This window comes from Mirounga angustirostris, unplaced genomic scaffold, assembly GCF_029215605.1.
Source record: "Mirounga angustirostris isolate CCGP_5_RB_7025 unplaced genomic scaffold, mMirAng1.0.hap1 SCAF_9, whole genome shotgun sequence".
Lineage (NCBI taxonomy): Eukaryota > Metazoa > Chordata > Mammalia > Carnivora > Phocidae > Mirounga > Mirounga angustirostris.
In genome coordinates this window covers 107,423,479-107,440,929 of record NW_026991717.1, presented here as the reverse complement: position 1 = coordinate 107,440,929, position 17,451 = coordinate 107,423,479, and the positions used below count along the sequence as shown (strand labels likewise).

General features: G+C 36.2%; 1 protein-coding gene across 1 annotated transcript in view; it reads left to right on the top strand.

Annotated features, from left to right (window-relative positions):
* LOC123862449 (potassium voltage-gated channel subfamily H member 5) overlaps positions 1-17,451 on the top strand; it is a 104,321-nt gene that overhangs the window by 33,649 nt on the left and 53,221 nt on the right. The window contains exons 3-4 of the mRNA XM_064571755.1: positions 9,200-9,306; positions 13,792-13,920. Of these exons, the coding sequence (XP_064427825.1) occupies positions 9,200-9,306; positions 13,792-13,920 (236 nt within the window). The remainder of the gene's footprint in view (positions 1-9,199; positions 9,307-13,791; positions 13,921-17,451) is intronic.

The following is a 17,451-nucleotide window of genomic DNA, read 5'->3' as shown; positions in this document are numbered from 1 at the left end:
TCTATATATCTATGTTGAAAAAAAAAATATATATATATATTCTACATCTTCATGGAAGCCAGGGATTTCATATTCTACCAGTGAGTCTAAACCTGACTACATGTAGGAATCACTTGGAGACGTTTTGCACCACTTGGATTCCCAGACCTTACCTCTGGGAATCACCTGTTCAATCAGAATCACCCAGGGTGGGAGGTGGGGGCAGGTATCAGTACTTTTAACCAAAGGCTCAGATGATTCTGATGTTTAGGCATGTTTGAGAAATAGTTGGTTCAGATATCTTCCTTCACTTATCTGGTCCCCACAATCTTCGTTTTTCTCTCTAAAGTTATTTTCACATTCAATCTTCACTCCCAGGTCTGAAATTGGTAAGCAAGAGTGATGGAAAACTGTGGCCCTTTATTGAGAAACTGCCTTTGGTAGCATTGATGTCTTTGTGCCTTTTTCTTCCGTTGGACGAATATTAGCTCCCAGGCCAGCACTGCCGCTAAGGTGTGTGTTCTAAGTTCTGGGAGGTTAAGGTCTGTATTGAGCTTCTCTGTTCTCTTATGTCTCAGCAGGCTTAGGTTAGGAAAATGTTAGTTTTACAGTAGATGATACTTATAGAACAGGCTCTATAGAGAGTTCCAGGGACTGTAGATGCTCCCATACCCATTTCTTCTTCTTCTTTTTTTTTTTTAAATTTTATTATGTTATGTTAATCACCATACATTACATCATTAGTTTTTGATGTAGTTCTTTTTGGACTGTGGACATCCCACCATCATGCCATGCCTGTTTCAGATGCCGTCTTCCACCTGAAGGTATTTATGATACTCTCAACAAGATTTTCCTCCTCTGACTCCCTTGTGGTTCATTATTTGGCATGATCATCTGGCTTTGAACTAGCTTTCCTTATCCCATGGGGTTTTCATTGCTATTGCTTTTGTCATTTTTGAGACATATTCCTCTTCATATCTGGATATATTGTAAAGTCCTGCTCCCATCTCTTCTTGATTCCGTGTATCTGCCTCTACTGCCAGTCTCTTTTCGTTGGCATGTGCAATGTGTCCTACAAAAGGATTCATTAAAAAAAATGCTTCCATGTTATAGTAGCATATTCTCTCCCCTAAAAGAGCTGCTTTTTTCCTCCCACCACCAGTGTTAGATTATAAATGTCTTTAAGGAAGGTATTTCATCTTGCTCACTTTTGTATGCACTAAGGACACAGCTCAGTGTTTTGTGTTTGTATTTGTTGAATTGGATTGGCTTGTGTTGCAATAAACCCTAACCTAGGTCTCCTGTATAATTGTATAACATGATTTTGTTTATTGTATTTCATCCCAAGTGGTATGGTGTTTAAGGTGGGTGAGAGAGCGGAAAACTTTGGATAATGTTATGCTTTTTCACTGTGGGAAGAAGTATGCAAACCTTCCCCAGTTCTTCTTCACTATTGTTAGAGATGGCATTTTCAAAATGATAATATTCTTTTTTTTAAAGCATTTTTAAAAAGATTTATTTATTTATTTGAAAGAGAAAGAGTGGCTCATGCAGGAGCACGAGTGGGAGGGAGGGGCAGAAGGAGGGAGAGGATCCACAAGCAGACTCCCTGCTGAGCGGGAAGCCCCCTGTGGAGCTTGATCCCAGGACCTTGAGACCATGACCTGAACTGAAACCAAGAATCAGCTGCTCAGCTGACTGAGCTACCCAGGTGCCCCTGAAATGATAATATTATTAACGTAAACAGTTATTAGTTGATTGCACAAAACACCCAATGTGTTTTGCTGATCTAAAAATTGCAACCAGTTCAATGCCTTCACAGAACAATGAAGACTAGCATCTGATACATGAGCAGATGATATTTGAACCTTACCAGGTTTTCTTATAGGCATAATTTATTCTAATGCACTCCCCTTTTAAGCCTCCTTGTCTCCTTTTAAAATTAAACTCTACCCATTTTATGTTTACTGCAGCATTCTTTAGAAGAATAAAGTCCTAGAAATAGTCAAAATGTCCAGTAGTAGGTTTGCTAAAAAATATTATGGCAAAGCCTAACTTTCAAAATCATATGTTGGAAGGATAAGACACTGAAAGAAGCTAACAACATTTTTTTTTTTTGCTAACAACATATTTTTTAAGTAAAAAAATCAACCAACCAAACAAAAAAAATAGTTCGCAGAACAGTATCTCCATTCTGATTCTGATTTTTTTTTACATATGGCTTTTTTCTATTTCCTGTATAAGTCTATAAAAACCTTTGAATATCTTGCACAAGGAAACAAGAAAAGAAGGAAAGAAAAAATTATATACAAATATAGGAATACATTGTTAAAGCTAAGAGTTATTATAAAGTTTGGAATCACCACAATTCTAGTTGGAGAGAACTAATTTGGTACTGAGGATAGCCTTACAAATAATTCAAAGAATTTTACTGATTTTAATAATGAGAAGTTTTAGGCAAACATAACAGAGTAAGAAACTACAAATCAGTGAGCATCAGTCTGTGAGGAAACAGTATGACATTTTATATGCTGAAAAAATCAATCATCTTTTTATATAACTTGCATTAGATGGATTAAAGTAGTGACCAACAAAAATTAATGTTCTACATTTAAAATACTCAAATATGAGTTGTTTGGGAAGATGAAAAAAATATTAATTTGTGATTTTACAATAGCAAGAGGTTAATAATTTAGTTCTTCCATTTCCTTGTTCCTTCTTTGCCCTTTTTGTCCAGAGTACCTGTTTCTGCTCTCAGCAGCCACAAGGGAGTGTTTTTTTCCTACATCCTTGTACTTCGTAATAGTACATAATAGTATGTACTTAAAAAAAAAAAATTATGTATTTGAGAGAGAGAGAGGAGCAGGGGGAGGAGCAGAAGGGGAGGGACAAGCAGACTCCACCCTGAGCACAGAACCCAACTTGGGGCTACATCCCAGGACCCTGTAATCATGACCTGAGCTGAAATCAAGTGTAGGATGCTTAATGAACTGAGCCACCCAGGTGCCCCTACATTTCTATTTTTAAAAATGTGATGTATGCTAGGTACCATCTCATTTTTGTTTTGGCTAAAATTTCAGAAAAACATTCTAATGACACTTCGGGATTGGTAGGAATTTCAAATGTAGTCCATTTTATTTTGTAATAATTGCGTTTCCAAGCCTTTGGACTGTTTTGCTATTTATTGAAGGACACAAAATGTATTGCATATTTAAAAGAGATTGTAGGTTTTGGGGGGAGGGTATTTAAAAGCATCTGATCTTATCTCATGACCCCCAGGAAGCCATGACATTAAAGACATCAAGACATGCTATCATAGGTTAAGTAGAAACCACTTTAGCATTTTACCTTTGGTTGACCTGAGAGATTTTTAAAAGCCCCTTCTGTTTTTTTGTTTGTTTGCTTTTGTTTGGTTGCTTATTTTTTAGAAGTGTGAGAAGAGCAATAATATAGGTAGGGAGGATTGGAGTATATAGATCCTTTCAAATACATTTTTTTTTTCCTCTGGGAGGCTCATTAATAATCCTTTATCCAAGCCATCAAATGAGACAATGAAGCAATTAAGAGGCACTTTACTGGATGAATTTCACAAGTAGTTTTATTAACTCAGGGTCCTCTCAGCCAGTGAGAGCACATTACACATGATGGATGTCAGTCAGTTTGGTTCCATCTGGCTGAGGGCTCTTCCTCACACGGTGGCACTGGGGGAAGGTGTTGGAGAGCAGAGGTGCCTCAGTGACGTCACACTCCAAAGGTTAGAGATGTCCAGGGCTCTCCCTGATTTCCATTAATTACATGCCATGGATCTACCATTTATGACTCTATCTAAATCATTTTAAGCTCATATAAATTAATGGGTTGTGAAACATTTTGGTTACGATTCAATGTATAAAGTAATGCTTTGATTTATTCTAAAATTACCTCTTTCAGATTTTGAAAGCTGTGTTATTTGTTTGTAAATTTTCTTCCTTACTCCCCTTCTCTCAGGCTTTTTACTTTTTGATCCTTTGACTATATAGATTTGAGCCCATTCTTCCATTAACTTTTGTGATAATTTTATTCTTGTGGCTGGTTCTGAGCGAGAGACCACATTTACCAACTGCATTAAGTCAATCTGTGTGGTTTCTGTGATGAAGAATTTGCTAGGCTGTGAATTACAGCCTATAGATAATATTATCCTTTTTGCAGTGACTAAATATGGTGTTTTAGTCCAAGAGCATTGTTGACCATTAGCAGATTAAGATAGATTGGCAGAACTCATGAATAGGTTATATATATTTTTTTGTTTGTAAGGTTCCTTTCTCCCTTGGAACTCTGTCAACATTTATAGCCATCCTTGCTGGTAGGTATCATAATGAGGCTTGTTTGTGAGATTTTGTTGGCAGAACAAGGGATCCAAGATAAGTAAATCCTGCTATAAACCAAGGCCACCTGTCCTTAGAAATTTGCCAGGGCAGAAAATACACGAAAGGTATACTGCCCAATGCTCAGGCAAGCTGGATTTAGCCTAGGCCAGGCCTCAGGAAAATTTCTCCCTTACTCCCAAGACCAAATTTTACCACCAGTTAGTTGTGTGGCAAGAAAAGTGGCCAGAATATTCAGGAGTAGGCCCTGGGTTTGTGCTTCAACCTCATGGGCTCATAAAGAAGACACACAAAATGATGTATGTATCCCTTTAAGACGCAGTGACCCTGCCCATTAACAAGCATGGCCCAACCCCTGTTCTAGAATTGTAGAGGAGCTAGAGAGTAGTGGGGTTGGGGCTGGAGGGGTTTTCTTCTAACCCCACCCATAAGAAGCATTCCAGTCATGAATTCAGCCATTGTATAGCACATTATAATTTGTGACTTCATGTGCATTATCTTTTTAAAACCCTCACTCTCTGAGGTATATGAACATTATCATCATTTTACGGATGAGGAAACTGAAGGTCAAAGCAATTATATGTCTTGCCCATGAATTATGCAGTTTGTAAGTGGTGGGTGGACTTCTGTTATATCGTGACCACTCAGTATTATAGCAGGGATAGATAGCTTCTGAGCATCTAATTTTATTTTCCTTTCCAATAAAGATAACAGTGCAGCTGAAGAAGTCATTTATAATTACTCTAAGGAGAGCTTGGCATTCTAATAGAGCAATTTGAAGTTCTGAAAATTTTTTTATATTCCCATTATATATTCCTGGAGGGTACACATAAAAAATGTGCAAAATTATTATATAGGTATATAGTTTCTAAAGCCTGATGATTACCATTTCTAAATCTTGGTTTCCTTCAAATTCCATTAACCATTCAAAGACTGGATTGAGCTTCAGCCATCCAGAGTCAGGCTGCTGGAAACCTTGATAAAGACACTCAACATTTACGTGTAAATAGCTGAGCAAATAAACAAATGTGCCATTCTCGTAGACTTTGTGGAAGCATTGACTTCATCAGTATGATTTGAACAACATCAGATGGAAATACTTTCATTGGGAGGATGGATAATACATTTCAGACATCTTTTATATTTTTTATATATATTTCATTTTGAAATATTTTTTATTCATTAATTGCTGCATTTTACCACCTCAAATAAGCATTCTGTCACATATATTTGGTTTAATAAACTTAAAATGAAAAATACGAGTGAAACGATGTAAGAAATAAAAGACAAATTTTTAAGGAAGTATTCAGATTGTAATAATCTGGGATTTTTTTTTCTTAAAGTGCCTCTATTAGGACAGGTAATTTTACCATTGAGAGGGCTAATTTAGTGAAGAATATATTATAGAATTTTTAGAGTTTATTTGAAAAGTTGCTTTTTTCATCTTCTCTTTGGAATTTTCACTGAATTGGACTTGTGTTTTATTTTTTATTAAGTGATATTATTACGTCAATTTCCAAGACAGTTTTTTAAATTTAAGTTGTAACTTATTTTTAAATCCTATTAGAGTTAATTTTTCAAAATTTTTAAAATCTTAATTGCTTGTTATATTGTAGATGCTTTCTTGTTTTTAATGTTTTTCTGTTGGTCAGTTGTGGATATTGTGTTTTAGTTTATTGAACCATAGAGCTCTGACATTTACTAACAGGAGTAAAATGGTTTTTCTTTTCTTTCCTATTAAGACCATAAACATTTAGTTAACTTAACCATGTCTCAACTTTTTTCCCTGTTTTTAAATGTTTTCTTTCTACTAATAAGTCTTTAAATTAAAAATAACAGTCAATTAAAAAAAACTGGTTGATTTAAAAAGTTCACCTGTCTGTAAAAAATATTAACAGTATTAAAGTAGTGTCTTATTTTTTGGAGGGCAAGGAGGGTGCCTTTAACTGAGTAATTCTAGTTTCAGTGTAATGCCTTTAAGAGATTTTCATGAAACTGTCATGAGCTGGAGTTCAGGCTTTGGCAGAAATTATGGTTTTTCAATGCTGTGTTATAGGTAGGCTCGGAGGCTTCTTCTGTGAGTCTGGCTCTGAGATTATGGGGTTAGAATCTGTCATTTTATTCTGAGATTCTCTTGCTTATTTTACTGTTATAATGACAATGAAAATTTTCTTTTTTAATAAAAGATAGAAATACTGTAATTGAAAATGCAGGATGCGGATTAGGCAGTCTTCGGTAAGCTTTATCTATTTCTTTTCCTTTTTTAGTTTCTAGAATTGTAGTTCCTTAAGTTAGTGTTATCATAAGATGGGCCATGACTCTGTAATTTCTGGCTGTGACATAGTATTGCTGTTGAATCCACTATTTTTTTTTTTTTTTGCTATTCAACTATGTTTTCCATGTTGTAAATTTTCTAGGTTGATAAATTTGGGGGCAGATTTCCCTTGAAGACAATGAATCTTAACTCAGGGGCCCTCCCTTGAGTGGATGTCTTCCAAAACTCTGTACCTAATTTTGTTTTATAATTTTATATTATTTTCTTTAAAGAGGGTCCCTAAGACTATATAAGCTTTAGGCCCTACCTCACTTGGATTAGCCTCTGGCTGATATGCAAACTCACTGAAACTGGAAGAAAAGCAATGACAAAGATAGACTTGAACCTTCAGAAACTTAGTCAAGGTATCTGGCAGGTGCCACATATTCTTTTCTGGTGGAAGATAGGTTCTGGACAATTATGCTAATTAGTAGATCTTTGTATCTAAAACCAGATGCACAACTGATGATCATGAAAGCATCACAAGTAAAGTTTGAGAGGCTTGTAGTCCTTGACTGAGTTCTGTTGTGTAGATAATCAGACTTTTGGTGAGGTTCTCTTAGAAAAACAGATAATTTCAAACATTGGGAAATGTTTGTAAACATTTAATTACATGTAAGCATGTAAAATCTCACTCTTTAACCTATATTTTGTATATTCCCTCACCCATGGCAACAGCGTATATCTTCTTCAATTTATCACCATTGTTTTTCTCCTGTTAGCCATTCCTGCACCTGTCTTGAGAAAAATCCTCATAACTGATGAGAATGTTGATGTAGTATATGTGTAACATGGACTCTTCACGTATCCTTGTGTGTGGGAAGATAAAAAAGACCATGCAGGGCGCCTGGGTGGCTCAGTTGGTTAAGCAACTGCTTTCGGCTCAGGTCATGATCCTGGAGTCCCGGGATAGAGTCCCACATCGGACTCCCTGCTCGGCAGGGAGTCTGCTTCTCCCTCTGACCCTCCCCCCTCTCATGCTCTCTGTCTCTCATCCTCTCTCTCGCAAATAAATAAAATCTTAAAAAAAAAAAAAAAAAAAAGACCATGCAAGCTGAAACCATGCAATACGATCTTAAAACTCAGTGGAAAAATTTGTGATTATTCTGTGACTTTACCCATGTCTGTCAAAACATTAAAAACTCTCTTACTCTTGGTTATAAATGCAGGGAAATGCAAATAATAGTAAAACTCATATTTAGCACACTGTGATTTAGAACTTAAGAAACATTGAGAATTAAAGCATTTCATTTCTTTTTAAGAAAACTATCATGAGTCACTTGAATTATACTGCCTTCTCCTGATACAGCATGACATGAAGAGAGCATTTTTTTCTCTTAGTAAATGCTCATACTCCTTCATAAATCTGCATCAACCACAACTATTTTATTCCTGTGCTCTCACGATTGTGAACTATCTCCTGTGGTTTCTTTTAATGTGAAATTTTTTTACTGGCGTCACTTCCTCTGGGAAAACTTTTTTTTTTTTTTTTTAAGATTTTATTCATTTATTTGACAGAGAGAGACACAGTGAGAGAGGGAACACAAGCAGGGGGAGTGGGAGAGGGAGAAGCAGGCTTCCCGCCGAGCAGGGAGCCCGATGCGGGGCTCGATCCCAGGACCCCGGGATCATGACCTGAGCCAAAGGCAGACGCTTAATGACTGAGCCACCCAGGCGCCCCTGGGAAAACTTGGTCATCTTTGTCACAATCGCTTTCCTGACTTATGTTGATAAGTTCACCCTCCCTAAGTTCTTCCAGCTGCACATCTAGAGTCTCTCAAATGACAACAGTGTCAACATGCATAGTCTTGGGTTTCGTCTATATCTTCATTTATGTTCGATTTGAATGTCCCCTTCCAGCATTATCATTTTTCATTTCTTCACTAGACTTTAATCTTTGATGGCTAATTCCTGCTTTCAGTTATCCGTTTTTGTAAAATGTCACATGGGTTTATTGCTGAGAGCCAAGGAGGCAACACAACTACATGCTTTGAGTCTGGGCGTGAACTGAATAACAGATGTACGGGGACCAAGACTGAGGGGCTTGGAAAGAAGTGATGTGATTGGTTACTGACTGTGATGTGTATCTGTTATTTACTAGTGATTTGTAGCTGAGGAGCTAACAGCAAAGTTTATACTTTATGCAGTTATTTACAGTTAATATACTATGATAACTGAAATTTGAATTGTGCTGTTGGGAAACTGGTGTTATTTAACTAAACCATAGTTACTGAAATTCATGCCTATATGAACTATGTAAGTTGATGATTCTCTCTCTCTCTCTTTCTCTCCCTCTCTTTCTCTGTGTGTGTATATATATATATATACACACACATATGAAATAATTTCTAAACCTAGCTTTTAGCAAGAAGTTTAACAATCACGATTAAAACATTGTTTCAATAATTTAGTTTGTTTCGTGGGAGCAGTATTTAATTTTGTAACTAAATTTGAATACTCAATCAAAAGAGACAACTATGTGATTTTATATAGCATTTGAAAAGCAACACAAAACTGAAATGGATTGTTTGTTTTTTCCCAGTTTTATGTATGGAGAATTGACTGACAAGAAGACCATTGAGAAAGTCAGACAGACTTTTGACAACTACGATTCAAACTGCTTTGAAGTTCTTCTGTACAAGAAAAACAGTAAGTATCTAAATTACCAATAAGATGTGTCAACTCTGATTAATGTTATGTTTTGGTTAGTGGTGGTTGAGCTATAGTGTAGAGAGAATATCAAACTTTGTCCTTCTCTTGGTAAAGGCAGGGGGTGCTGATAAAATTAGAGAGCAAAACTAATGAGTGATTCTCCCTATGAAAAGCAACCTTTTGAGGAATGGCAGGAAAATATGGTGCATTTTAAATGTGATTTTGTATGTGTGTGTAAGGTGGCAAAATGTTTTGTAATTAATAGTCATGGTAAAGATCCTACAGTTACATGATAGCAACTAAAAATGATAGGGAAATTCATTCATTTCTTCTTGTGGTTAATGGAAAAGGTGATTGGTATCACTGAGTATGTGTGATTCCCTTTCTACATGTGCACGGCTGACGTGGTTATTGACTTGAGGTCTTTACCAATGTGGCCTTTTGCTAGACTCTGACTCTTTTGTGTAGAAGGCTAACAGAAGTAGTTCCTACTTTCAGAATAGGCCATTCACATCTGGTAAATATATATTGATTATGGTGAACTGTTCTCTAGGATGGAATTTGTGAATGATCAGTTGTCCATTATATATCACATAAGACCTCATGATATGGACTCTCTTTCAGAATTTGCAGCCAAACAAAAACCAACTATTGTACTCCACAACCAAATTTCCTTTCTAATTTGTTTTCTTTGAATAGTTTGGTCACTGACTTTTATTTCTTTTTCCCAAGTTGACCTTTTTTTTAAAAAAAAAATTTTTTTTTAAATGAACAGTCCACTTTACAAGATGGGTCAATTTATTTAGTGTTAATGATAAATGACGGCAAAGCCAATTATTACCATTTTTTAAAAAGATTTATTTATTTATTTGACAGAGAGAGAGAAAGAAAGGGAGAGAGCATGAGTGGGAGGGACAGAGGGAGAGGAATATCAAGTAGACTCCCCGCTGAGCATGGAACCCAACGTGGGGCTCGATCTCATGACCCTGAGATCATAACCTGAGCCGAAATCAAGAGTCGGACACTCAATCGACTGCGCCACCCAGGCGTCCCAAAGCCAGTTATTATCTTTAGTGGAAACTGATGGTTACTAAATTCTTCCCCAGTTTGGGAAGCATTTTAGCTTCAAGAGGAAGCACTTGCTCCATGTTCAGAGCGGGCTGGATTTTTTATAGCATAATTCATCCTCTCCACCTTACTCAAACATTTATTCACTATAAAATATTTAGAATTGAACTTAGGTTTTTCTTTTTATTAATAGACCATCAAAGGCATAATCACAGCCACAGGCATTGCTTTAAAATTAGTGCACTTGGTAATGGGAATACTGGTCTTTAGTGGTTTTACCTATGGAATGTCTTATTATTTTATCTTTCATTTTAGAATCAAGGCCAAAGAGGTATTCCTCTTTATTCATGGCCAAATGTCTGTTGGCTTGTCACCTAGAAAACAATCCATTCTGAATGATCTGCTCTGGCCTCGACCAGAGAAAAGTCAAGCTTGAGGTGTCCTCTGGGTCTTTCTCACCAAGTCCAGATATATATCGATAAATTTGTAGTAGACTCCTATGTCAAAACCCTGTATCTTTTTCATATAGGTTGTTCTCCTTTGAATGACTTAGATATGTGCCCTGAGTTTAGCAAATAATTTAAGGATATTCCCTATTACTAAAGTCATTTCACTTTGACACTAAGAAGAATAAACAAATATTTGCCTGATTTTAAAGCATGAGAACCAAGTTCATAGTGTCTGAGTTTCTTAAAAATACCTTTGTGGAGATTCTGTTTTCCTTATATCCTTTAAATCATGTTAACAAGAACTTGAATTTTACATTTCCAAAAGTTTCCTTCCAAGGTGGTATTTTGCTTTATTTTAATGTTTTGAAATTCTGTTATTTGCATTGAGTTTTTTTCATTAATATGGATAGGTATCATTTAGGTATTTTAGTGGAGTTCTACTACACTGAAAGGAGCTTTAAAAAATCTTGTAAATTGTTACCTGAAGGTTCTTGAACATCAACTAGAAAAAATATGTTTTTGTAACATTTTAAAAATGTTAGATAGAAAAATTCACATGTCTGTAGATAAATGTTTTGGGAATGCCTGAATGCCACGTCTTCCTAACACTTCCATTAAGTAATTAGGTTAAACAGCATTTTGCAAATGGGGGGATTGAGGTATCTGATTTAACATGTGTCATCATTGACATTTCAGTTTGTAGGCTCTGTTTTTAAGGTGCATTGCTCTGATTAGTGGGAACCGTTTCTGTTGGGAAGGAAACAGTAGCACTAGGGTGATGGTTTAAATGGGTCTTCCTGTCTGCACAAAGGCACACCTGTGATAGTCTGGGCCGCCCAGATAATCAATGCTAAGACACTGCCCTGAGTTTCCATCTACGACTGGCCTCTCTGCCTAACCCTCTCAGACGTTCTGCTCTCTTGAACCCCCAGACCAGAGTATGGATATTTTGCCAGCCACTCAGCAAATACTCTGTCTACTTGAGGAATCTGACCCTGTAAGTCAACTTTGATAGCTGAAAGCAGTTTTAAAAAAACAGTCCTGCCTCTAGGCTAAAATTTGAAAAATTGCTCTTTTCATAGAATGTGCAAAATGTAACATCATCTCTTTCTGTTCAGATTTTTAACAGACCTTGGAAAATGACTGATTTTTAATGCCCTTTTCTCTGTTTATGACCCTGCTGCCTCAAGCTCCTGTGTTGGAACAGCCACAGGCCACGTATCTGCTAGCATGTGTCTGGTGATTTGTAGAACTGTGTACATCACTCACAGTTCTTGGGTACACTGTGTAGAAGAAGGAGCAGAAAACAAGGAACAAGCCTCTCTGGGAGATGGTGTGATGGTTTTTGAGATCCCTGTCTCACCCAGTGATCATTTTGGAAAGGGCCGTGTTTTAAAAGGCCCCAGGGTTGCTAAGGATCTGGTTGTCAGAACTGAATATTCCATAAACACCTCCTCTTTCTAATTCTCTGACTTCTTGAACCTGGTAGTTAAGCCATCTCTTCTTGTCTACATGACAAATTCCCCATTGTGGTGACATTCCTCTGTGAGTTTTTTGGCCAAAGGTATGAAGTTTTTTCTAATTTGGTTTTCGTTGCACCACTAACAGACTATCAACTCTCATATAGAGACTATTAATAGCTGCATATTTCACTCCCCAAATCCCAAACCTAACAAAAGCCTTTATGTCTTTAAGATAGAAAATTTGGAGAGGCTTTACTGCACCATGGCTTGGAAAGAATATAATGGAAAATGTGTCTTTTTGATTCTGATGGAACATTCCTTCAGTGTTTTATCGTTTAATGGATAATTACTCCTTTGAAGGCATTTCTTGTGTCTTCAAATATTTATTGTTTGAAATAATGCCAGTTCCTGGTTTGTCCAAATCCAAAGCCTTAAGTGCTCTGAAACTCTTTGTTTTCTGGAGTCTGCAGGAGCCATTGTTTAAAGAACATAGTGACAGCTCAGAGGATCATAGGGGAAGGGAGGGAAAACTGAATGGGAGGTCATCAGAGAGGGAGAAAAACCATGAGAGACTCTTGACTATGGGAAGCAAACTGGGGTTTGCTGGAGGGGAGGTGGGCAGGGGAATGGGGTAATTGGGTGATGGGCATTAAGGAGGGCATGTGATGTGATGAGCACTGGGTGTTATACGCAACTGGTAAATTATTAAAAAATAAAGAATATTTGAACAACTGCAAACAAAAAAAAATAAAGAACATAGTGACAGAGTCAAGCCTCATTCTTTGAGTGAAGAAGATAGGAAGCAGTGGCTCATGAAGATACCTGAGAATCTCAAGGGCTGGGGGCATGTCTCCCCCCCCCTCACCTTTAAGGTCGCCTTAAAAGCTTCAGGTAGAGTTCTGTGTACAGCAGACATCAAGCGTTGCTGACATCCTCTCTCTCTGATGTGGGACTGCTGTCAAAGGCATAGAGCCATCTTACAACTCTGACTGACGAGAGAGCCTTGAGGTAGGAAGAACATTTCAAATGTTCTTCCAAGAGGAATGCTTATCAGAGCATCAGCGATTGCTGCTGAAGTCAATTGGAAACACTTCTCAAAGGGACAGGAAGAGAGAAGCATGTAGGAGTGGTCACACATGGTGAAACTATGAAAAGGAAGTTGGAGAGAGCAGCGGAGGTGCAGGGACACAGACCTAAAGGTAATGCTGGTGTTACGGTAGTGACACAGCTTTTGTGCTCCTGTGTGGTGAAATGTCACCCTCAGCTTTACTTTCACATTTTGATATTTTGGGTTGAAAAATGTTTATTAATATTTGACCAATTGGTAATTGATACAAAGTTAAATTTTTTTTTTTTTTTTAAATTCTGGAAGCAATTAAAGTACTGTTGTTTTGGTGCTCGTTCCTGGCACAGCAGTGGGCAGCTGAAGAAAGAGGCAAGGCAGGAGACCAAATCATTGCTGTGGCTATGTCACACTCTATTGTCCTTTCTGTCTCTTACAGGAACCCCTGTTTGGTTTTATATGCAAATTGCACCAATAAGAAATGAACATGAAAAGGTGGTCTTGTTCCTATGTACTTTCAAGGATATTACGTTGTTCAAACAGCCAATAGAGGATGATTCAACAAAAGGTAATTTTCTTTTTCTTTTTCTTTTTTGAGAGAGAGAGAGAGTGGGGGGAGGGACAGAGGGAGAGAGAGAGAATCCTAAGCAGGCTCCCTGCCCAGCGTGGAGCCGAAGCAGGGCTTGATCTCACGACTCTGACATCATGACCTGAGCTGAAATCAAGAGTTGGTCACTTTAACTGACTGAGCCACCCAGGCACCCCAACAAAAGGTAATTTTCAAAGGAATGGCCACACTTAAGAATTAGGCTGTCAATTAAATATATTATTATTTAAAAAATACATAGGTTGAACTGGAACACAAAATTTTACTATTTGGTACTTCTTTTGCTTTACATTCATGCTAGTAATTATCCACAACCAGTTTTATTCAATCATACCATTTGAATGGAAATAGCGTGGCTATCCAGAGTAGAAATAATAGTTGGTTAACTTAAATTATAATAAGAGGAATTGAGATAAGACATAAGGAAGAACATAGAGCATTATTAATTTAGAATCAATATAATGGGAATCGTAGAGCATTATTAATTTAGAATCAATATAATGGGAATTTTGACAACTTCTTCCAGGATGAACTTTAGAAACACAAAATATAACAGCCTGTGAGATGGTTTGGGTGAAGTCCTTTTACAGCCCAGTTGATCAGTTGATTGAATTTTGTTGAATTGATTAGAGATTGGTTAGTTGACTTTTTTCACGTTACTTTTCACCCTTTACTTACTCAGCTTTTGTAGATTCTCTTGGGTAGATGCTGTTAGATTATGTGAAGAATAATTTTGTTATCAAGAGAGTGGCTGGCAAAATGCACACATCCTGACTACAGTCTTACTGACTCTAATATTCAGGGGGAGAGTTATAGAAAGCAGTAGTCAGTGGCATGTGCTTTTATCCTGTTTTCTATGTAATTTACTCTCATTTTATTCTCTCCAATTATGTTTAAATTAAAAACTGGTATCTGATAAATGAAGAATTTCAAATACTCTTAGAAGTTTTATGACATGTTATTTTTAATAATCTCTTTGGAGACTAAAAATGTAATCTTCCTCTTTGCATTTGGCATTGCCTTTTCTTACCTCTTTAAAAAAACTGGCACGAAAGTTTAATTTTTCCAACTGTAATCATAATTGTAGAAAAATTTTATAGGTTTATTCCTTGCATATGAATTCACATATATTATACTTGGTCAGTTTTTGGTTAACATCAAATTATAAGAGGAAAATTTTGTAATGTGTAAACCATTTATTTTTATTTTTATATTTTTTAAAGATTTTATTTATTTATTTGAGAGAGAGAGAGCACAAGAGGGGGGAGTGGGAGAGGGAGAGGGAGAAGCAGACTCCCTGCTGAGCAGGGAGCCCGATGTGGGACTCGATCCCGGGACTCCAGGATCATGACCTGAGCCGAAGGCAGTTGCTTAACCAACTGAGCCACCCAGGACCCAGTAATGTGTAAACCATTTAAAGTATAACATGGAACAATTTATTTGTGAATGTTTCTGAAAATGTGTGTATTAAATCATCTCCTGGAAGATCGAATATTCACTTTTGGACTTATTTTACCTGTTCTTCTACCTTTACTCATAGACCCAGTGTCTAGAAGGTTTAGGATGAATTTAAATACTGTTTTTAAAAATAGAATAGTTTTCTAATAGTATTTAGGTTTAATGCTTGTTTGTTTGTTTTAAAATTCAATGTGCTCCATCCAATAGCAATAGAATTTGTGTTCTCAAGCTTATGTGGAACATTCACTAGATAGATCACATTCTGGCCATAAAACACACCTTGGCCAATTTAAAAGAATAGAAATCTTAAAAGGCATGTCCTTAGACCACAATGGAATTAAAGTAGAAATCAATAACAGAAAGATAGCTAAGAAATCTCCAAATACTTAGAAATTAACACATTTCTAAATAACCCATGGGCCAAAGAAGAAGCCTGAAGATAAATTAGAAAAATATTTTGACTAACTGAAAATGAAATTACAAATTATCAAATTAATGGGATATAGCAAAAGTAGTGGTTAGAGCAAAATGTATGTAACATTAAATGCATATATGAGAAAAGAGGAAAGATATAAAATTAAAACCCTAAGCTTCTACCTTAGGGAGACAAAGAAGAGCAATTTAAGTGAAAGCAAGCTGAAGACAAGAAATAAGAAACTTTAGAGCAGAAATCAATGAACTAGAAAATAGGAAAACATTAGAGAAAATCACCACAACTCAAAGCTGGTTCTTTAAAAAGATCATCAAAGTTAATAAACCTCTAGCCAGGCTAACCAAGAACAAAGGGAGAAGAAGCAGATTACCAACATTAGAAGTTAAAGAAGGGCCATCACAACTCATCTCAAGGACATTAAAGCATATAAAGGAATACTTTGATCAACTCTATAGCCACTGAATTGATAATTTAGGGGAAATGGACCATTTCTTTGAAAAACAAACTGCCAGAACTCACACAAGGAGAAATAGATAACTTAAATCATCTTATATCTATTAAAAATTAATTAATAATTAATAAACTTCCAAAACAAAGAAACACCATGTATAATGTTTCTGTTTTTCATTTTTGGCAAATCTACAATCTTTTCCAAAAATAGAAGCAGAGAGAACTCTCCTCACTTGTTCTATGAGATCAGCACTACCCTCATACCAAAACCAGAAAAAGACATCACTAGAAAAGAACATTATAGACCAATATTTCTCATGAATATTCATATAGAAATACTCAACAAAAATTGAATCTACATGACAACTAAGTGGGATCTATTCCACATATGCAAAGTGGGTTCAACATGAAAAAAATCAATCACTGTAATCTACTATTTGAACAGGCTAAAAAAAGAAAGATCATATCATTTCATTTGACATAGAACAAGGATTTGACAAAATCCAGCACCCATTCATGGTAAAAACTCTTAGCAAAGTAGGAATGGAGAGCAACTTCCTCAACTTGATAAGGAACATCAATGAAAAACCTCCAGTTAACAGCTGACTATATCTTAAAGTAATATGTTTTTAAATAAAAGATAAGTAATTTTTATATGATTTGTGACCTAACATTCTTTGGATGAATTTGTCTTGCTTTCACACTGAATGACAGTAATACTGAGTAAAAAGCTTTTGTGTCACAGTATTTTCCCTTATGTAATATTTATATCTATATTTGATGAATATTATAATTCTCTCTCTTTAAGTGATTTCATGACACTGCTGAAGTTAGGGAGAGTACATACAGTACATTCTCAATTTTGATATGCTGAACATTGATTGATGGTGTCAGTATATGTAGTCTATTTATGGAAACTAAAAATTGACAGCATTTTTTAGTGAAATTGGGGAAAAGGTGCTAATATTGAGCATTGACTTTTATTTTTCAAGTTAATGCCCTTCCATTTATCTGCCTACACCTCCATCCCTGTATCCTTATATCAGAATCTCAGAGTTCTTCATCAGGCAAAATCTTTTAAATGCATAACTCATTCTTACAAAAAAAATGGCATTTGAATAAACTCCAAACAACTCAGACCATTTGATTTT